Source organism: Abramis brama (genome assembly GCF_963993115.1).
Source record: "Abramis brama genome assembly, chromosome: 19".
In the NCBI taxonomy this organism is placed as follows: domain Eukaryota; kingdom Metazoa; phylum Chordata; class Actinopteri; order Cypriniformes; family Leuciscidae; genus Abramis; species Abramis brama.
In genome coordinates this window covers 6,453,036-6,476,119 of record NC_139981.1, presented here as the reverse complement: position 1 = coordinate 6,476,119, position 23,084 = coordinate 6,453,036, and the positions used below count along the sequence as shown (strand labels likewise).

At 38.1% G+C, this 23,084-nt stretch overlaps 1 protein-coding gene across 1 annotated transcript in view; it reads left to right on the top strand.

The window, feature by feature from the left end:
* gbf1 (golgi brefeldin A resistant guanine nucleotide exchange factor 1) overlaps positions 1–20,260 on the top strand; it is a 78,357-nt gene extending 58,097 nt beyond the window's left edge. The window contains exons 10-38 of the mRNA XM_084093539.1: positions 53–264; positions 1,228–1,326; positions 1,412–1,606; positions 2,342–2,534; positions 2,674–2,814; positions 2,927–3,015; positions 3,118–3,320; positions 3,946–4,069; positions 4,777–4,902; positions 7,139–7,221; positions 8,224–8,460; positions 8,628–8,721; positions 8,819–8,995; positions 9,184–9,248; positions 10,122–10,239; positions 10,370–10,441; positions 10,549–10,643; positions 10,731–10,884; positions 10,987–11,212; positions 11,334–11,482; positions 11,620–11,869; positions 13,661–13,863; positions 14,766–14,916; positions 15,111–15,241; positions 15,356–15,457; positions 15,576–15,689; positions 17,365–17,542; positions 17,628–17,798; positions 18,208–20,260. Of these exons, the coding sequence (XP_083949665.1) occupies positions 53–264; positions 1,228–1,326; positions 1,412–1,606; positions 2,342–2,534; positions 2,674–2,814; positions 2,927–3,015; positions 3,118–3,320; positions 3,946–4,069; positions 4,777–4,902; positions 7,139–7,221; positions 8,224–8,460; positions 8,628–8,721; positions 8,819–8,995; positions 9,184–9,248; positions 10,122–10,239; positions 10,370–10,441; positions 10,549–10,643; positions 10,731–10,884; positions 10,987–11,212; positions 11,334–11,482; positions 11,620–11,869; positions 13,661–13,863; positions 14,766–14,916; positions 15,111–15,241; positions 15,356–15,457; positions 15,576–15,689; positions 17,365–17,542; positions 17,628–17,798; positions 18,208–18,440 (4,385 nt within the window). The 3' untranslated portion in view covers positions 18,441–20,260. The remainder of the gene's footprint in view (positions 1–52; positions 265–1,227; positions 1,327–1,411; positions 1,607–2,341; positions 2,535–2,673; positions 2,815–2,926; positions 3,016–3,117; positions 3,321–3,945; positions 4,070–4,776; positions 4,903–7,138; positions 7,222–8,223; positions 8,461–8,627; positions 8,722–8,818; positions 8,996–9,183; positions 9,249–10,121; positions 10,240–10,369; positions 10,442–10,548; positions 10,644–10,730; positions 10,885–10,986; positions 11,213–11,333; positions 11,483–11,619; positions 11,870–13,660; positions 13,864–14,765; positions 14,917–15,110; positions 15,242–15,355; positions 15,458–15,575; positions 15,690–17,364; positions 17,543–17,627; positions 17,799–18,207) is intronic.
* Positions 20,261–23,084: the final 2,824 nt, after the last annotated feature.

Sequence of the window (23,084 nt, the reverse complement as noted above, 5' to 3'; positions counted from 1 at the left end):
TTTACACTCAAGCTTCCTGAAGTGCGATTGGAGTCCCATTGTGTTTGTCCAGGTGCTGCTTTAATCCCGTATGGTCTCCCATGTCTGAGAGAGCTCTTCCGGTTCCTCATCTCTCTCACCAACCCACATGACCGCCATAACTCTGATGTAATGATGCACATGGGCCTCCAGCTGTTGAACGTGGCCCTAGAAGCCGCACACATCGCCCCCTACCAGTCGTTGCTCTGTCTGGTTAAAGATGAGCTCTGTAGACACCTTATACAGGTAAAACTTTGTTCTTCTCTAACCTAACTTGTGGGTTTCTCTAGGGCTTTTCACACTTGAAATAGTTAACCCTGGATCATTCTAAATCCTGGGTAATCTTGCTTCACGTTTCACATTGCTCACAATTTACTCTTTTGACAATGAATCCTGGGTATTCATAAGCTGTCGTTTCACACTGTACATTCCAAAACCCTGGGTTAACGTTCTAATTTGCATGTTTGCGGTGTCTTTAGCATTGATTAGTCGAACGCAGCATGCGACCCGTTTACATAAAGGCTCTAACATTGCACATCCTCATATTATATTTTGCTGACTGTACTGTCAATTTTATACTGAATGGACTTTTAGCACTATAAAAGTAAAAATGAAATGATCTCTTCACTTCAATTGACATGTTTGCTGTCACCATTTGACATTTTTCTATGGAAGCTTGTTTCCGCCACAGAATAAAAATAAAATAAAAATTGACTTTTTATCTCACAATTCTGACTTTTTTTTCTCACAATTGCGAGTTTACATCTCACAATTCTGACTTTTATCTCAGAGATATAAACTCGCAATTGCGTGTTATAGTCAGAATTGCGAGATATAAGCTCACAATTGTGAGAAATAAACTCGTAATTCTGAGTTGGAAACAAGCTTCTATATTTTTCCCCTCCAACTCTGAAACATAGACTACTGTTTATACAACACACATATGATTTGCTGTATATTTCTAAGCATCTAGCCATTACATTCTAACACCGTTTCACACTGTACACGTTTGGACACGTACCACAATATGGGGTTAACACAGCAAAAGCAGTGCTATCCCTGCTCTGGATTAACCGCTGTTAAAGCACAGTGCTTTTTAATCACAAGTGTGAAACGTTCCTTTACCTGGGTTTAAAAGTGGGGTTTAGAACGACAAGCTCTTCCGATATTTTCACCTGTACTAAATGTTCTACATGTGTCTCTTTCTAGTTGTTAAGTATTGACCGAATGAATCTGTATGCCGCCTCCATACGTGTGTGCTTTCTTCTCTTTGAAAGCATGCGAGAACATCTCAAGTTCCAGCTTGAGGTATGTGACTGAATGATGATCTTTCTGTGGTGTGAGATATATGCCATCTCAGATGCAGGGCGTCACTCTTTATATTCTTCCACAGATGTACCTGAAGAAGCTAATGGACATCATTACCTCGGAGAACCCTAAAATGCCCTATGAGATGAAGGAGATGGCCCTGGAGGCCATTGTACAGATCTGGAGAATTCCCAGCTTTGTCACAGAGCTCTATATAAATTATGATTGTGACTTTTACAGCTCCAACCTGTTTGAGGACCTCACCAAACTGCTCTCTAAGGTGAGCCACTCCAACTCTAGACATCCCTCTAGCAGGAACTTATGAGAAAGAAATTGATCTAAAGTTTGAAAACAGTCCTTGGGTACTATTTGATGCCTTTAGATATGCAAAAATGTATTTTGTCACCCTTAAATGAATATTTCACAATCTACTAGAGTTGGATGACTCTGGATAAATTGAGAATTTATATACAATTTTTGTTTTGTTTAAAAGATCACAATTCTCCCACGATTCTGAATAGACAACTAATCAAAATAACATGTAATTTACTAGGCAGTGGTTCTGACAAAATGTTAATTGCAGCAGTCTATTTAAAAAAATTAAAAATTTGAATTGTTTTTTCTGGAAATTAGCAGAGTAACAGTTAACTTTTTCATGATTCAGTTTGTATTATGGTTCTGTGGTCACAGGTTATAGTTACATTCTTATGAGTGGTTAAACGGTTATAAATTGAGGCAGATACTGATATTTTAACCAATCAATTGATGATTGGGTTGACAATTTTTGTTTTTCCAAAAAAACTTTTAAGCACATGTTTTACAAGCATTAAAACACATTCTTCTGCAAAATGCACTACATGGTATTTTTTATTTATATTTATTATTAGTATTATTTTAATTTTATTTTATTATTATTTTTTACAGGAGATGTTTCACCTCTAATAGAAATTCATGATAGATTATCACGTTAAAAATTATGAAGTTATGTTTATTATATGTTGTGTTATATTTGCAGAATGCCTTTCCAGTGTCTGGGCAGCTCTACACTACGCATCTCCTCTCACTTGAAGCCCTGCTGACAGTGATTGACAGCACAGAGGCTCATTGTCAGGCCAAAGTGCTCAACAGTGCTTCACAGCTGGACCAATCAGAATCATCAACAGTAGAAGGAGACAGTTCAGTCAATACAATCACAGATTCAACAATAGGTGGGCAGAATCAAGAGTCCCAGGATGGGCACTAACAGAAGTGCTGTAGTAAATGAAGAGAACCAAGTAAACTACAATTAACGAAGGAGTTTAATTGTTTCTCATAATGGCAAAATCTTCTTTTGTTTGCTACTTGCAGAGGCTGGTAAATCTGTACCAGGTTCTAATGGGCAGAATGCTGTGGTGTCAGAGACTAGGGCTGCCTGTCCTCCCACCAGCGGACATCTGATGGCTGAGAAGATGAGATTTGGCAGACAGGACCAGGAGGAGACGGAGACAGGTACTTAACTGATGTTTTGCCTATGAAATGCAACAAACAACTTGGACAACATACTCATTGATTTACAGTAAACATTTGATGATTTAGAGTAATCTGATTTGTCTTAATCCAGCGGAGAAGAAAAGCTCGAAGAAGCCTCAGCGTTTCACCAGCTGTCTTCCAAATTCTCAGGAACTTTTGGAGATCAAGAACAAGAAGAAGGTGACCACACTTTCATCTGCAGTTCTTTGCTCTTTATATTTGTGAATATTAAAACCTTCGAATTTGTACTTTGATGACATTTTCTTTTTTTGTGCTTCAAAGCTTCTGATCACGGGTACAGAGCAATTTAATCAGAAACCCAAGAAGGGCATTCAGATCCTGCAGGAGAAAGGCCTGCTCAGCAGCCCCATGGATGATAATGAGGTGGCCCAGTGGCTGAGAGATAACCCCCGCCTGGACAAGAAGATGATCGGAGAGTTTATCAGCGACCGCAGGAACACCGACCTGCTGGACAGTTTTGTCAAGTAAACCTTTTCTTTTTAGCACATTTTTCTGCATATTGCCAACTCAAAACATCGGTTGGTGAAGTTATTAGTTCAAAAAAGCTTCAAAAAGTTCATAAAGACATCTTAAAAGTAATCCATGTGGTTTAATCCAAGTCTTCTGAAGAGACATGATCACTTTATATGATAAACAGATTTATGCAAATGTATTTACTGTTACTTCTGACCAATTTAATGCATCCTTGATTTTAAAAAAAAGTATTAATTTCTTACAACAACAAAATAAATCTTACTAAGGAAAGTATTAGAGTACTGTAATAATAGAATTATGACAATATGGGAAATGCAGTAAAAAAAAACTAGGTAAAAATATGCATATTTCACATGAAAATGTTTTCATGGTTCTAAGGAAAAGAGTTATTGGTGTCTTAAAGAGAGTTGGTAGTGTCTTATGAGTTGGTTGTTCTGTTAACGTTCATCGACACCAAATAATCAAGTTATCAAGTCTTAACGCCTGGAAATCCGATGTGGTCTTCTAGCTTTTCTTCTCACTAATGATTACTATCAGGCTCAAAGTGACTCAGTATGGAGGTTGAGATAATTATACCTTAAAGTTATTTTAAGGCCATCTCTATCTCTTCCTCAGCACGTTCGGCTTCCAGGGCCTGCGCATAGACGAGGCGCTCCGCTTGTATCTGGAGGCATTCCGTCTTCCTGGAGAAGCGCCTGTCATTCATCGGCTCTTGGAAACCTTCACTGACAACTGGCATGTAAGTCAGCTGCCACACACACACACACACACACACACACACAAGCACGGACTGACATGAATATATTTACACACGCATATATATATTCTTTAAATAGGCTGTAGGTTCGCTGCAGTCACAGACACAAGCATTCTTACAGTTCTTCCATTACCACACTCCAAGGCAATCCTGGCCACCAACTGGCCCCATCATCAGGTAATTAGGGACAGTGGAACAGCAGTTCAGTCGGGATCAAGGACGGGGTCATTAGTCACGCAGGTAATTGGGGAAGAGGAAAATGTTGCACTGGGAAGTGAGACACATCCATCTGCCCTGCAGTAAGCAGCTCGGCGATCCGAGAACATTTCGAACACGATCACTTACGTGCATGTAAAAGGCAGCTTTCTGTGTGTCACCTGGAAAGTATTCATAGTAATTTCTTTTCTTAGTCACCATTCTCAATCACTACGAATGAGCTCATGTGATTATACCACATAGACATGGGGGTTGTGCCCTCCCCGATGCAGCAATGTATCGAAACGGGAATGGAGTCAGTGTCTGACATTTACACTGGCAGGAGATCCCGGAAGAATTACTGTGCCCTTTTATATTTTTTCTTGTGGTGATTGATCCTTCAAAACGCGCCTGTAAAGATGAGCGTACATATTAGGTGAGTTGACGATGCTATTCTCGCAGTCAATTGAATGGCCTTGTTCTCTTGTGTGCAGAAAGTGAACGGTAATCCCTTCCTGACAAACGACGCTGGCTTCGCCCTGGCTTATGCCGTCATCATGCTAAACACCGATCAGCACAACCATAACGTTCGAAAGCAGAACATCCCCATGACGTTGGAGGTGAGCGACACATGTTCCTGTTACCAATGGGAATATCCAGAAGTCATTCACATGTTCAGGGCCACACACGCAATCTCTCTCTGAGAGATCAGTTTCAGCTCTTTGACTTAACAGTATAAGATAAGTGTATTACATGTTATGCGTGTAAGTGTGTTATAAAACCATCTGTCTAGATTTGACACACATGCAGATTACTGTTATGCAGCCATGCCTCACTTTTATGTGCTTCAGACAACTGGCCTCAATTTAGTGGGGCTTTGAGGTCAAATGAAATACAAATATGTCAAGCCACAGCAGTCACACATGTACATATTATTAACTCTTTCCCCGCCATTGACGGACATTTTCGGCTTTCCGTGTTTTCACTGTTATAAGGTAGGGTGCGCTAATACACATATTCTAAAAGAGTACTGAATCTCCTGATCAAAGCACGCTAAAAAGAGGCAGAAACAAGCAATAGCATATGTAAGCAGATGCATATGTAAAATAACACAATCATCAACATTAAACATCATATAAATCAAAACTGCCTAATGTTACCAAATGAAATGTTGTTTTTTATGTAAAAAAAATAATAATGCATCAAGCTAGAAAAAAACGTTTTTTTGTTTGCTTTGTTTTTAAAGCAGACACTCTGTTCTTTCTTTTGATATATTGCATGTTCAGATATTCATACAACAAAATATTCTGAGGGCCATGAAAATGTAAATGATAAAAAAAAATGCTGGCGGGAAAGAGTTAATGACTTTACTTGCATCATTTGAAGAAAGAACACTTGAATGTATCTAAAGGTGAAGCATGGATTTAAGATTTTTACTTTTTGTCGTACTGTATATCACTCTTACCCACGTTTTAATCTGTCGTGCTCTACCAAAACTGAAATCCTCTAATTCCATTTAGGGAATCAAAAAATCCCATCATTACCATAGTGCAAAAACAATTGCACTCGTTGTAAATCCTATTGTCATTACCATAATGCAAAATAAATAAATAAATAAATCTGAAAATTCAGAAAATATATTTTAAAAGTTTGGGGTCGGTAAGATTTCTTTGTTTTTGTTTTTGAAAGAAGGCTCACTAAAGCTACATTTATTTGATCAGACATACAGTAAAGACACTAATATTGTGAAATATTACAAAGCTGAATTTTTAGCATCATTACTTCAGTCTTCAGTGTCACATGATCCTGGAGTAATCATTCTAATATGCTGATTTGCTGCTCAGGAAACATTTTTTTAATTTTTTTTATAAATGTTTAAAAAGAAAGTTATATAGAACAACATTTATTTTATTAACAGAAATCTTTCAATTCTATTATGAATGTCTTTACCGTCACTTTTGACCAATCTTACTTTTGGCCCCAAACTTTTACATGGTAGTGTATATATTTGTGTGTGTATTTTAATCGCAGAATATTTGTAGCATTGTAGGTATTGAAATAAGTACCGAACGTTTTCATGGTCCTAAAAATTAGAGTAAAACATAGGCTTTCTTTATTGCACAATTTCTTTCTTTTTATTTTTTGGCGGGAAATGTGCCCTGGTAATATAAGTGGCTGCAGCTGGTAGCATCTTTACCTCAGCAACCACTGACACCTTGGTTTCCATGCATTAGGACCAGATCCAATTAAACAGTTGATCACACAAACCTTCCTGCTAAAAGCAATGGTGTTGTATAGGAATACAGGAGCAGTGGGAATGGTAATCAGCAGGTATTCAGCCTGAGCACAGAGGGGATAAACGGCCAAGGAGTGAAAGTCGAGCAGCACGAGACGAGGCAGGACTGGGCTTTTGGCAGACGGCGTGTCCAGCTGTCTTGTCTCTGTGTCAGCTAGCGTGTGTGCGTCTACTCTCCAGCCATGGAAAATGAAGTCCTGGAAAGACCCTCCGTCCCTCTGTTTACTTCTCTGTTTATTTCTCCTTCTGTTCATCTCTCTCTCTCTCGGGGGGGAGCTCAGGTTTCCCTTGCTTTACCTGCCATTAAGAAAGTATGCAGTAAAACAGTGGCCTAATGCCATCACTCAGCAGCGGACGTCTGTGTGTTTATTTGAGCTGAGGTTGGCCTTAGACCAGCCTGCTTAACACTAACACCTATTAAGTGACACCAGCAGTAATAAACCGAGACCAATTATTGGATTTGAAAGGTGATAGTTGGAGGATGTCGCTGTAATTGGATGGAATGAAGGCATTTTAATCAGTTTCCTCCTCCTGTTTGTTGTTTTATTTTATTTGTCTAGCAATTCAAGAAGAATCTCAAAGGTGTGAATGGAGGAAATGACTTTGATCAAGACATGCTGGAAGACATCTACAATGCCATCAAGTTAGTGCTTATGTATAGTTTTCATTACCTTTTACTTGTTGAACAGTTTTAATATAATTATATAAAGTATATAAAATTGTGAAACGTTTACACAATATGTTTTCATTGGTAACTTGTAATTAAAACCACATTTAAAATTAAGGATGGCCCACTTACCCAGAGCCAGTGTGAGAGAGTTTTGAGCCTGTGGACGCAACAGTCACTTGTTATATCAGGCTATTTATATCCTAAATATTATTTATATTTAGTCATTATATCTTACATTTGTTGGTAATGGACAAATGGCTCACAAACTTATACATTTGATTTTCAGTTATGTATTACATTTATCTGATGCAAATTCTTATATAAAGTTGACACTAAGGTAAAGCTATCAGTCTGGCTGACATACAGTTCTGTATATGAGATCGTTGACATTGTGAGAATGACTTTCAATAAGACGCATCAGTTAGATTGGGTTGAAAATTATACATCCTAGTATGCCATTGTTTACCAACAAAGGTGTATTTATCAGTTTGAATTTATAGCTGCCACATTATAGCTGTATAATTTCCAATAATACTAATAATAAATAATTTGCTGCTACTTACTTTCAGGGCATGTAATTTGGTGCTCAAGAAACATTATTTTCAGTTTAAAACAGTTGTGCTACTTAATTTGTATAAACAATGATTTTCCCCCCCAAGGATTCATTGATGAATAGAAGGCTCAAAAGTACAGCATTCATTTTTTTTCTTTCTTTTTTACACTGTAACTTTTGGAATGGTAGTGTGTGTGAAAATGTTATGTACGTACGTATATACATACACAAATAAGTACAAATCCGCTAAATACGAATCCGCTAAATGGCTGAAAAGGTCATTGTTGAGCTCTGATGTTTATTATCTCTGTTATAAACCTAATGTCTCTGGTCTTTAAGTGTGTGGATATAATAGCTCTTGCTAATGATGTATACAATGGCTCAGATGGGATAAGCTGAGATAAACGTATGTGGTCCTGCAGGAATGAGGAGATTGTGATGCCCGACGAGCAGACGGGGCTGGTGAAGGAGAACTATGTGTGGAGTGTTCTGCTGCACAGAGGAGCCTCTTCTGAAGGGATTTTCCTGCATGTGCCTGGCAGCAGTTACGACCGCGACCTCTTCACTATGACCTGGGGACCGACTATTGCCGCCCTTTCCTACGTTTTTGACAAGAGCCTGGATGACACTATCATTCAGAAGGCCATCACTGGGTTCAGGTAAGACCCGCAGATTGGTAGACAGGTTTCGGACACAGCCTTTGAATCATTCAAATTTATTAGAGCACTCATTGCTAAGTAGTTTGTGGATTTAGTGATTGTCAGACTTGTTTTTCTGCAAAAAAATAAGATTTTGATTATGATGCCTCTCTCTTTTATCCTTTAAGGAAATGTGCCATGATCTCTGCACACTACGGCTTCAGTGACGTCTTTGATAACTTAATCATTTCGCTCTGCAAGTTTACTACTCTTAGCTCTGAGGTAAGACTTGAAGCACCCCGACCAGATGCATTCAGATTCCTGCAGCAGCTTTAGGTCATGAGTGAAAAGATCTGATTGGGATTTGTGTTGCCTTTAGTCTGTAGAGAACCTGCCCACCGTATTTGGCAGTAACAGGAAGGCTCAAGTCGCTGCCAAGACTGTGTTCAGCTTGGCCCATAATCATGGTGATATTTTACGAGAAGGATGGAAGAACATTATGGACTCGATGTTGCAGCTTTTCAGGGCTGAGCTCTTACCCAAGTCCATGGTTGAGGTAAGATGGGAGTGCCAACAATTCCCTAACAAACACTTCTTGCTTAGAAGAAACCAACTGCATATAGCAGGCACATTGCTCCTATTAGATCAGGCAATAGTGCCACCTACTGTCTCAAAGGAAGATCTATATAGATTTGTTAAATGAATGAATGTAAATTTGACAAAATATTTAATTCTTGTTAAAAGGTTGAGGACTTTCTAGACCCTAATGAGAAGATTTCCTTACAGCGTGAAGAGACACCATCAAACAGGTATATTATTATAGATAGTATTTGGAAGTACTTAAGCCTTTTTTTTTTCTTCTTTTTTTTTTTATACACTCTTCCAGGTTGAAACAAGCTGCTTTTAGTGATTGACTTTAGGCAGTGCTAAGGCTCTAATTATCTGTTACATTATATAATGTATTGTTTGTTATTACATAATTATTATATAGTTTACTTAGTTATTGTACCTCTGGCTTCTAGTGCAGTAATAAATGCACTTTTTGGAACTTTAGAGTATTTTAATTTGTCAGGCATGCTGTTGAAAACATCCTCACATTTGTTTTGTGAAATGTGACATAAGTAACTGTTTTTTGAATACTTTTTAAATTTTTATTTAAATTTAAACATTTGGCCCCACAAGTAAAAACATTTGATTCTACAAGGTACTAAAACATTCATAATAAATGTAAAGATGTATATTATCTGTATTGCATGGTTTTATTACAGTAACTTTTGACCAGACCGGTTTCTACCATGATGCTGCAGCGATTGGGATCTGTTATATAGTTGATGTTCGTGTATTTAGCTTTATATTTAATACAGTGTTGTTGGTGAAAATCAGTCGTTCTAACTTTCATGTGATGCCGTAGTGAAATACAAATAGATTAACACCAGCTGGGGGTTATTCATCTCTTATTAGAGCAATAATATTGATTGTGATCCGTGAAATATCATAATTTGTGCCAAATTTTTAACCCCCAATCAGGAATTTTAAATCCTGGTCAAAGCCCAAATTTCAACTCAATTTGTTTTTGAATGTAAATCTAAAACAATCCCTTTTGAGGTGTGTTAATATCTTGGAAGTGTTTGTTTGTCAACAATAATTTTATCTATTCCTTTTTGCGACTGTACTTCTGTCAGGGGTGAGTCCGCTGTATTGAGTTTTGTCAGCTGGTTAACATTGAGTGAACAGTCTGGGCTCAGAGGCCCATCCACTGAGAACCAGGAGGCCAAACAAGCTGCCCTGCTCTGCATAAAGGTACAGCCAACACATTTTGCTTACAAAAAACATAGCGGGAGAAGGTCAGTCTGACTCATTGCTCCATGTATAAAATGCTATCAAACGTGAATCAAAGAATTTTCTCACATTTCTTCTGCATTCATGTCAGCACTGTGACCCAGAGAAGCTGATTACAGAGAGCAAGTTTCTGCAGTTGGAGTCTTTACAGGAGCTCATGAAGGTGAGGTCCACATTTACAGACTGCGTGTATACAGAAACCATTTTCTTTGGTGTGTTTCTTACAGGATTACTTAGGATTGTTCATTATGTATTTTTTAATGTTTCCAGGCTCTCATCACTGTGACCCCTGATGAGGAAACGTATGATGAAGAAGATGCTGCTTTTTGTCTAGAAATGCTGCTACGTATTATTCTTGAAAACAGGTACTGCATGTATGATCATGCTGCATTATCGCATTGAGAATTACTAGTTGAAAAGGTTTTTATAGAGAGATGACTGTGTGTTTGCAGGGACCGAGTATCATGTGTATGGCAAACGGTACGGGATCACCTGTACCAGTTATGCGTCCATGCTAATGAGAGCTGCTTTTTGGTTGAGAGATCAGTGGTGGGATTGCTCAGACTTGCTATACGCTTATTACGCAGAGAGGACATTGGCTCACAGGTACACACACGTAAAGTACAAACCGTCGTTGTGTTAGCTGTTACAACACTGATTAACAGAACAGAAAAGTAGATTACAAGTTTCCTCCCTCTCTCTGGATAGGTTCTCCTCTCTCTTCGCTTGCTGTTGATGATGAAGCCTCACGTCCTGTCCAGAGTCAGTCGAGAGGTGGCATACGGCTTGCACGAGCTGCTTAAAACCAACGCTGCGAACATCCACTGCACTGATGACTGGTACACACTCTTTTCCCTTCTGGAGTGCATCGGGGCTGGGGTCAAACCTCCTGCTGCCATGCAGGTCACCAGCACCAACCCAGACAATGACACAGGTGATTCAGTCATTCCCACCTTTTCAACCATTTTATCTGTTAACATACCTCAAGACACAGTCGAGCGTGGAGTGAAGTCCGTTTCCAGATTGGCTTATCTTGTGTAATCCTTTTGTTCCAGGTGCTCAGTCAGATAGTGAACTGAGCTCATATCATCAGACTGAAGTTAGTCTTGACCGGGGATACACGTCTGACTCTGAGGTTTACACAGAGCACGGAAAATCCAGAATACCCCGTTCAGCTACCGATGTGGATGTGGGCTGGCTAGTGGTGAGTGTTCACACCATACCCCAGACAGGAAGCCTATTTGAGACAAATCCACCGTCACTAATGTCAATGTAACATAATTAGGAATGTTGCTTTGAATAGATGTGTCCCCTTTTATAACTTTTTTCTGTTTTGGGCAGGTTGGTAAAGATGACTTGGATGGATCTAAGGCCACAGTGATCCCAACTTCAAAGCCCCTGACCCATCCTCTCATTAACCAGTACAGTTTAACTCTCGGGCAGGATGTGGGTCTCCATGACACCAAGTCCCTCATCAAGTGCGTGGATTCGCTGTCCTTCATCGTCCGCGATGCTGCCCACGTCACTCCAGAAAACTTTGAGCTTTGTGTTAAAGCCATACGAGTGTTTGTGGAGGCTAGCCTTAATGGAGGTACGAATCTCTTATACAGCAAAGAACCAGGATCGGAAATTAACACGGGGTTGCCACCTAAATTAATAAAAATCCCCCAAAATTCTAAATATGGTAGCAAAAAAGTACCCGTTTGAGTTCTTGTTTGTTATATTTATAACATATGATTTGATCTGTTTTTCCAATATTTGTCCATGTTTGTGAATGTGTTTTTGAACAAATGGATTGAGTGAATAATTCAATGACCCATTCATAAAAAACAGTTCCTTGCTTAATTCCTGAATGAATTTTTTGAAAGAATGATTTAGACTAACTCATTAAGGCTTATTGCCACCTACTGGCAGATTTAGTTATCTCATTTCCCCCCCCATCATTACATATTTTTATATTCGAAATGTAATGTTTAAGAACGTTAATCTCATAGCATTATTTATGCAATTGTAAGTCCAGTGTAAATGCATTTATGCCACCTCTGAGCTGCATCAAACGGTCTGTGTAAATGCATCTTCAGATGCCACCTTGGCTTTTGTTCATACTGATTTCATTTGATTGGTTACAACCCTATAGTATCTTATTATTCCAATTTAATTTATTCAATACCTTTATTTATATAGTGCTTTTTAACAATGCAGATTGTTTCAAAGCAGCTTTACATTGATAACAGGAAATTAATGCAACAAAGATTGTTTCAGCTGGACAGCAGCTCTAGAAGAAAGTCATTGTTCAGTTTATGAACTGTAATGAAATGTAGTAATTTGACAAAAGATGACAAACTTTTAATAAGGTTAGAAGTAATTGCCCTTTTAAAGGGTAAACATGCTTATGTGTGTGATGTGAAAGGCATTTCTTGCATGCTTTCATTATTGAATATGCTGTGCGATCTCCAACACTGAAACCTGCCCTTGTTGTGTAAAACAAACAAATGATGTCTCATCTTTACACAGCCACATGACACATAGCCATTGCTCTAGTTTGCATGCTGCCTCAATAACAAAATATTCAATGTTGCCACGATACAATTTACATTTTATTTTAAGATTGGTTTCATTCCAAACAAACCTTTTGGAGGGCATTTTATTCAAACTTCATCTTGGAAGTTTGACTCCTTGAGGGATTAGAATGTCTGCTTCACTTCCGTGGCTTTGTAATTGGATGTGTCAGTGCCTGTAATCTCTTTAGTGCTGTATCTTGAGCTGTGCTCCTGGTGAGTCATTTAACTCGGGGGCAATTCAACTGTCTTGTGTGCCCTCTCCATTTATCCTTCACTCTGCCTCTCAGTTCCTCTATCCGGGGTGGTCTGTGATCTACAGTAGGCTTAGTCAAGACTCATTCAGCACTTTATAGCTCTGCCAATCAGCATGTTATTTTCATGAGCTATAGGCCTCTGTTTATTTGGGAAGATACCTGCTGTCATCAGGGGCTTACATGCTCACTTTGAGGGCGGCAGATCAAAGTTTTAAGTTTTGAACATCTAATAGGCAAAGCAATGTGATAATGATATGGTAGATATCTGCTGTATTCTCTTTTCATTGGAAACAGAGGACAATGTTTTCGATGCAATCCCAAAATTGACCGAGATATGTCTGAGACAGGTTCTTCTAACCAGCAAATAAAAGGGTGTGAAGATGGGAGAAAAGCTCGCTAGAAAATAGCACCTGTGATTCATTCTCGTAGCTTTGTTTGCAGTCATTATCAAACGGCACAGGCTTTTACCGTGCTTGACGGACGTGAGAATGGGGTGGCGTGCGCTTGAAAGCATAATTCGATTTCTCTTGTTAGTCACTCTGTTGATTGTTTCCACGCCCTCCACAGGGTACCGCACCCACGAGAAGAAAAAGAGCCACAAATACGACTCCAAATCCAGCCGGCTCCGAAAGAAGCCACGCGAGAAGGATGGTGCATCGCGGAGAGCCAAACCATCCAGTCAGCGGCTCGCCCGTTCCCATAGCGACGATGAAGAAGATGAGGGCGTGCCGGCCAGTTACCACACGGTGTCTTTTCAGGTTAGTCTGGACGTAAGTACAACAGCCCTTTCCCTAATTCCTAAATCTGTCCATCATCATGTTTGCAGATTTGTTTGGTGAAGGACAGGCATGTCATTTCACATAAACTTAGAAATATTTATGCTTTGCTTTCAGGTTTGTTTAGTTTCTGACCTCATTTCTGATTCAGAGCTTTTACAATATAGAAAAATTAAGCTGTCAATACTAATACCAGTAAAATTAAAAAAGACAAAATACAAAAAAGACAAAATTATGAACTGTAGTTTCAAATAAAACTTTAAAAGTATTCAAGTAAAAAAAATTATGTACACTGTACTTTTACTGTTACTGCATTTTATTTATTATATATTTCCATATTTTGCTTAAAGAAACTATTTTATTTTATATTATTTTCATGAAATATTGTGAATTATTTAAATCTATAAAGTACATTTGTAAAATCCAATTATCATAGTAGTATTAGTTGTACTACTGTTTAAAAAAATAATTATCTGACCAGGTTGATTTTCACAGTAATGACAGATCGTTTTTTTTTTATTATTAAATATTGATAGTAACAGGCTCTTAATTATCATTTTAAAAAGTCTTATTTATTTATTTAAAACAAAATGTAGATTTTTTTTTTTTGTCTGCATATTTGCATGGAAATATGACCCAGACATTTATTTGTGATATTTACCCAGGGCAGCGTGCTTTCCCCATCTTCATAACCTGAATGGTGCACATCAAAAACAATATCACGTTGTCATTTTCTTTCCACGTGTTTACCTGCCACATGTCTGTATAATAATAATTTCTTTTGTCCCCATTAATAAGATGAATGTGAGTCTGTAAGGAAAGCAAATATTCATTTAATAGACCAGATATTCCCTGAGTGTTTAGTGATCATTAAAACAGCCTGTTTGTCCATATAGTTGTTAGACCTGATGCATACACTGCACACACGAGCAGCCGGCATCTACAGCTCTTGGGCAGAGGAACAGCGCCATCTAGAGGATGCTGGCAGAAAGATCGAGGCGGACTCTCAAACACTGTGGTCCAGCTGCTGGTGTCCACTCCTTCAAGGTCAGAGACGAGTCAACAGCATATTTGCAAGCCTCAGTGTCAATCAGAATTCATACATATGCTTACAATATTTTGGTTTTGTTGTAAAATGAGTTAAACCTCTCCCTTGTAATATCTGATGAAATATTATTGAATGTATAAAAGAAACTGGATGTTCAGAGATGTGCTATAACATATGCATTTTGGCCTTGTAGGAATGGCTTGGTTGTGCTGTGATGCACGGAGACAAGTCCGCATGCAAGCTCTCACCTACCTACAGAGAGCACTTCTTGTGCACGATCTACAAACTCTGGACGCGGTGGAGTGGGAGTCCTGCTTCAACAAGGTGAACTAGCTCTGTTTGTATCTGTAGTTGAGGAGTTTAACATTTTCATTTTTGGAAAACAATTCCTTCAATAAAAAGAACTGAGAAAAGATGGTGATGTCTGTCTTTATTCAGGTCCTGTTTCCTCTGCTGACAAAACTCCTAGACAACATCAGTCCAGCTGATGTGGGCGGCATGGAAGAGACCAGGATGAGGGCCTGCACACTGCTTTCTAAGGTCTGGCCTAGGATTTCTTTGCTCTCTAATCCTAACTTAATCCTGAATGAATTGAAAGGAGATTATGCTGATTTTCATTTGTTGAAGTGATTTTGATAAGTGTTTTTGGTCTCCTCAGGTGTTCCTGCAGCATCTCTCTCCTCTGCTCTCTCTGCCCACTTTTGCTGCCCTCTGGCTCACCATTCTAGACTTCATGGACAAGTACATGCATGCTGGCTCCAGCGACCTTCTGGTGAGATCTCAGATGAGCATAAGAATCACCTGTACTGACTTGAAAGAAATGCATTTGGAACTACATGGGATTTTTTTTTTAATGATATCAAATTATTATTATTTTTTTATAAATAATGTCCGTTTATGTGTGAATGATTCCTTGTTCAGGTTAAGGGTGTCTGATATTGATGATATTAGATTGGGAATTATTAAAATGTCTCCACAATCTGCCTTTGCAGAGAGATGGGTAATATCGTGCCACAGTATGCATTCTATCATATGCAGTTCAAAGCCTGTTTTTTAATCTCTATTGTGGTTACACTCATGTGACATTGCATTTCATTGTCATCACGGAAGTTTATTTGCATGCATTTTAAAGCCTTGGCTTCAAACGATTTTACACGCATGCTGTTCTGTTCTGATTTTTCTGAGTGCACATTACCAAAGCATGCACAGAAAGCCAGTGTGTGAGTACTAAACTAAGATCTCTTTCATATCTTACTGTGCTTAAACTGTCAAATACACACAAGGTTCAGAAACACAATCGGTTGTTTTAACGAAGTACAAATATGTATCAATATATTGGATATGCGGATTGTCTTAAAGTTACAGCAGCCTAATATTCCTGCTGCTGTCTGTGTCCTAAAGGTGCAGTAAGTGATTTCTGAGAAACACTGTTGATATTTGAAATCAACCCAAATAAACACACTCCTCCCTTCATTGTTCCACCCTCAAAATGCATAAAACACGCAATGCAAGAGTGGATGTCTGTATCATAGCTGAAGCAAAGCAATATAATGCTTCGCAAAAAATAAAGTGAAGATGATGCACAAAAAACAAGGATAAACAAAATAGAACACTGTACACAAGAGTATATAAAAGCAAATATATAAAAGCAGCTCCAGACAATGACACTCAACTGTCCTGTTACTAAAGCTAACATTCAACAACAGCATATCTTGATTCTGTGAAACAGCAAAATCATAATCCTTCTGTTGTAATGTCTCTCAGCCATTTCTCTTTCTACAGTCTTTCTTCAAATCTCCCTCTTGCTCTCTCCCTCTCCTCCCCCATCATGAGTGTATACCCCCTACTGCTGATTGGCTACAAGTGTGTTGTGGTTCCTGGTCCGTTCTACTTTCAACAGCTTCTTTCAGAGATTGCTTACAGCACGTTTAATGTTAAACAAACAACACAAGAACAAGAGAAAATCAATCACTGTTCTTGACTGAAGAACTTTTGTAGCTTTAATAAGAATCAATGTATATTTAATTCATACAGTGAAGACTAAGCAGTGTTTTATTTTTTACATTTGATTTTTTGCTTGAATGCTACAGTTAAATAGACCTACTGTAGCTGAAAAAATGAAAGCAGTTTATTTAATTTGTATCTTATATTGTATTTGTCCTATTGTTAGTCATTTGCGTAATTACCTTATGTTTTGTTATCTTGTACGGCTATATATTTAAAGTAAAGAAATTAGTTTGGCTGTACTGCTCAGTAACTTGCAAAATAATCTTAAAAACCAAAATGAAAAATAATTGAGATACAATCGTGGATTGTGATCCTGCTTGAAACAAATGTGGTATGTTATTTTTGCTATATCGCCCACCCCTAGTTCAGGTGTACAAGATTTACAGCAGAAAAGTTCTTAAATCCTGAACGCTGATGAGTGTCTGACTTTTGGTGCACAGCTGGAGGCGATCCCCGAGTCTCTGAAGAACATGCTGTTGGTGATGGACACAGCAGGGATCTTTCACAGTGCAGACTCTCGTACAGGCTACTCTGACCTGTGGGAAATAACCTGGGAAAGAATTGACTGTTTCCTGCCCCGGCTAAAGGAGGAGCTCTTCAAACAGGCTGTCATCCCAGGCAATGATCACTCAAATATCCATTTACCATGTAACTGAGTTCAACCACATAACACGTTAACTGATACCTTTTGGTTTTTGTACAGAACCAGTGTGTAATGTTCCCGTGGAGCCCGTCCCACAGCCTGTTGCTGTTACTCCAGCCTCTCCCCCTGTGCCAGTCCCCTCACCAGTGCCAGTTGCCCCTGCAGAGCCAAATATTCCCAGCAGACCCTCGTCGCCTCGGGATATGCAGACACCTAGTGCCAACGGTGATCGTAAGCGTTATTGGTTATATGCTGAAGTAGAAAAGTTATTTTAAATTGTGATCTTTAATTTATTTGCAATAACTGTTTTTACTGTATTTTTTTTACCAAATAACTGCAGCCTTGGTGAGCAGAAGAGACATCTTTTCAAAAAGATGTAAAAAAAAAAAAAAAAAATTTTTCTGGTAGTGTATGTGGAAACTGTAATGCATTTATGATACTTTAATGAATAGAAAGTTCAAAAGATCAGTATTTATTAATAAATCTTTTATTTATAATGTTTCTTTACTGTTACTATTGATTTAATGCAATTGAATGCATCCTTGCTGAATAAAAGCATTCATTTCTTTTTTTTCTTTTTTTTCATCTTGGTCAAAATGTGGATAATTTTCAAAGCACAACTTCCTTTTTCTGTGTGCAGGAACAGATAGATCATCTCCAGTTCCTCCCTCAACACCTCCGATGCCCACTCCAACAAAGATGAGTCCTCCAGTGTCCCCGCCCCCTCTCGGCCAGTCTCCACTCATCCTGCAGCCCCTCGCCTCTCCGCTGCAAGTGGGCGTTCCCCCGATGTCCCTGCCAATCATTCTGAACCCGGCTCTCATAGAGGCTACCTCACCCGTGCCCCTGCTCCCCCGCCCCTCCGCTGACTGACCCGCCCGTCAAACGGAGGCCGACAGAGTGCCGCGGCGTTTGAAGGAGAAACACAGTGGAAGAAGCGTCTGATTTCACTGTTCTCCTGTTCTCCTGTAGCCCACACTATTCGATTATGTAACAGCAGGACCTGGAATAAGAGCGCATGAGAGGACATTGACATGCATGGTTGCCTCTCTTCGTTTCAAACATCAAAGCAACTCCCAAACTGCTCGGACTCGAATGTCCTTCAGTAAGAGATATTACATAGATGATCATATTTATTCAAAACCGGAAGGTGTCACCATGGAGGACAGTTCATTATTGAAGAGACTACATTTATTTCAGTCAGGGGGGGTCTGGTAGGTTAGCTGCACCTGTCAGAGCAGGTTTTTAATGTACTAGTGCTCAGTCGTTACTCGTGAGATTTAGTCAGTGATGACAGAATGGCTGATTGGTAGAGGTATCGCACACTGGGTCCAGCTAATGATACCATAATAATTACACTGCTCAAGCTAATTGAACCTGTACAGTATGATGAAGAAAACGTAATTTATTTTGACAATTCATATTGTTTCTTATTGTGGCTTTTACACTTTAATTACATTGCTTTACCGTAAATTGGTCCAGAGAACATGGTCACAGAAGTAGCCACTTATTTTTGCCATACATGGTTCCTTAGTGGGGAAATTAAAGGGTTCATTCACCCAAAAATGAACATTCTGTCATAATTGACTCACCCTGGTGACGTTCCAAACCTTTATGACTTTCTTTCTTCTGTAGAACACAAAAGAATGTTGACTTTCCATTGTATGGACCTTTGTATTTTTCAAAATATATTTTTTGTTCCACAGAAGAAAGAAAGTCATACAGATTTGATTTGACATGAGGGTGAGTAAATAATGACAGAATGTTCATTTTTGGATGAACTGTCCCTTTAAGTCTACAAAAGTTATTTTGGTTGATGATAATAAAATATGGCTTGTTCCCACTAGACTTGTTTTGATGATGCCACATAATTCATTATCGTGCACCTCTACAACATTCCAGACACGTCACTAATGTTTTCAACTAAATGAACCAGGTGAACTCTGAATGTCAGGTTTTATTTTATTTGGATGGGTTTATTTTATTCGCAAGTCGTCTTAAAGAGAGAGTTTTGTTGCTCAGGTTTATGCTGTATCGCTGTGGCGCTTCTGCTCTTTAAAAGTTTCCCTTTTGAGAATTTCTCCTGGCCATGATCATGATGATATTGATCAGTTCTTTCAACTATGCGTTTCTGCTGTTCTTTCTATCAACCATATCCCTTTATTGTGGTGATCTCGACTCTGGAAGTTTAGCAACCACTTTTAGTTTTTTATGAATTAATGAATGCTTCATAAAAAGTTGATGCCAGAAGAGAGCTGTTAAATTCACTAATATAAAAATATAATATGTTCTCAGACCCGCACCTGCGCTTGCATCAGCCGAGAGCTCCCGAGAACAGCTCAAGTTCATCTAGAGATCAGTGTATGACCTGAGACTCGTGGTTTCTCCTCTCAGCATGTATGTTTGGATCAGAAACTGTAGGTGCTTTAAGGAGTTGTACTGTAATTTAATGTAGATTGTCACTGCTGTACTTCAGTGACAGAAGATCAATGAAACCAACACAAACCTAAGAGGTGGCTGTGGACAGATGGACATTTTCTTTTCTTTTGTATGTGCACTTGTTGTACTGCATTCTTAGATACATCAGGAACTAATTCTGTAGTCAACAGGTAACTCAATGAAAATAATCTGTATATATGAATAAAAGTTAATGTACTTTTTACAATGTAATAAATATATGGTAAATATCCTAATCATGTGATACTGTGTTCCTCTTACATGTCAATTTTATTTTATTGCTTTCTTTTAACAAGCTGAGACCCAGTCATTTACTTAAAGTGACACTTTCAATAAAACTTTGCTGCCTATATGACAGAAAGGCAAAATATTTTTTGAAATCGCTGATACTGTACTTGACTAGAGAGAAAGCAGAGAAGAAAAAAAAGCTATTGTCTTCCCTTTGCCAAATAGGTGGGGAAACTTCAACCCATAATGCACTGGGCATGTTGCGTCAAAGGCCACTTCCACCAATCTGCAATGAATACACTTATCAGAATCAAATATAAGGTCTTTGCCAGAGTCAAATGGACTACTTGCACAACTGCTTCCGCTTTCTACTTATTACAACTCTGGAGTTTCTGGTAACAGCGTTCAGCGCACCTACATACATGAGAACGCAGATTATTACGTTTTATGGCTGTCAATTGATTAAAACAGTGAATCATGTTCTCTGCGTTAACATGAATTATCTTGAACTTGCCTAAATGTTCCTATAAATATATTTTCTTTCCAGCTGTGCATTCTGAATAATAAATCAATATATTTCCCCATAACCTGCAGCAGTCCAGTGCTCGTCTTATTATCCATGTTTTCTCTTACTGATCATATTTCATACCTGTTGAGTTTACATTTATAAATTAATTTGACTGATAAAACTAATTGCTTGTGTGTGCTGGTGCTCTTAGTCCAGTCTTTTAAAATATTTGAATAAAATAAGGCACAGTACATGCCTTAAATAAATTTGACGATGTTAAATATTTAATTACTCTTAAACCGTAACCCACACACACAGCAGAATGACAGTAAACTACTTTGAATATTAATTAAGAATTTTGGGCATACACATGTAAATTACATACAGTAAAATGATTGACAATGAAAAATGACACAATGATTAAAATATTTAATGCAAAATAAATAAAGGTTCGTATTCATCAGATAGGCCATCTGGTATATTTGCTTTACCAGCAGCTGCTTAAAACTTAATGTTCAGTTGAGTTTGGAAAATTCTTTACACAGTAGCCTAATCATCAGAATATCTCTTATCCTGTCTCTGAAAATGTCCAGATTTAAAAAAAAAATCTTGCAGACACCCATTTTAGGTTGCGTTTAGTCAACTAGGTAACTAAACTAGCACATTGAAAATATACATAACCGGAAATAAATTAGTTGTTCTATTTCAAAACGGAAGTGCGTCACAAGTAGTCAGCGTTTCTTTAGTAAGAAATACTATTTAGCAAACTTTTAGTAATACAATGGTGTCAACTTATATTGTTCCAATCCCGGCTGCAAGAATCAAAGAGTAAACGTTTAGCAGGAGTGAATTATTCGTTTTCCACCCCAGTGAAGCTTCCAGAGAACACTGCAATGGAAAAAACTGAATAACCAACGTGTTTGTAGTCAACATTTCAAACTGGATGACAACAAACACAGTGTTTTAGGCCAAAAGGAGGGGAAAACTGGCGTTCTGTCAGTTCCACCCAATCCACCGAAGCTAACGCCGTCGCATACAGGTAAGAAGAGCTGTTGCTTGCTATACTGTAAAAAAAAAAAAAAAAATCCAGAATGCTAGATATAAAACGATTTGTGATGAACCTACCCTTACAAAAACTGTTCTGTTAATAACCCTCTGTCAACCCCACTGTCCGTGGATTTCTGTAGTTTTCACGAAATCCTGGAGCTGTCAAAAGTCATAGACAACAATACAAAGCGAGCTGAAAATTGGCGACGTTACTTTAGATAGTTCACCCAAAATGAATGAACATTCTGTCATTATCTATCCTCATGTCGTTTATGGAACATAAACATATATTTTGTTTTATCAATTTAAGTCTACAAAACTGTTTGGAATTACATTGTGTGATGGCAGTATTTTTATTGTGTGCCAATTATTTATTTAACCTTATGTTTCAGCGTCCATGAAATAAAAAAAGAAAGATATTTGGCAGAATATTTCCCATTCGATAAAAGTGGATACGTTCAAACGGAAAGTTTTTTTTTTTTTTTTTTTTCCAGCAATTCACAATTTGCTTCATTCTATACCTATGATTTTGATTGTATAAATCCCCATCCACATTAGTTCTGTGCAAAACTGCTGCTTGGATGTTCTGTTTATCTTTTGTGTTTCATTGAAGAAAGAAATTATGGGTTTGGATTTGGAAGGTTGTGATCAGTGTTGGGGAAAGTTACTTTTGAAAGTAATGTGTGTTACGATATTGCATTACTCCCTCAAAAAGTAACTAATTGTGTAACTTAGTTACCTTTAATGGAAAGTAATGTGTTGCGTTACTTTTCCTTACCTTTTTATTTTTTAAGGCCCTTTCACACCAAAAGTGCAATAAATAAGCATCAGGTTGAACTGAAGTGAGTTTAAATAGGCTACACAAAGTATATTTGTGTTATTCAACATATTTAATTATTGCAGGTTTGCATCATATTCTAAGTTTGTATTTCACTGTTTTTATTCATTTTTAAGAATACTGAATCTGTTTCTGTGAGATGAGTAAATGCTTACATTTAGTCTAGAACTACAGTAACAATCATGTTTACACAGCGCACACAATGCTTCTGCACTTATGTCTTCTCAACATGGGGACAGGAGAGCTGTCAGTCAATAAATGGAAAAACAAGGTAACTGGATTATTTTTGGGAAAAGTAACTCCGATATTTTGTTGTTAAAAAGTAATCTGATTACGTTACTTGTAATGTGTTACTACCCCCAACACTTGTTGTGTCTGAGTAAATGTTTTGAGCAAACTATTGCATTTAGTTGTATATAAATGGAAGCTCATCCTGTGG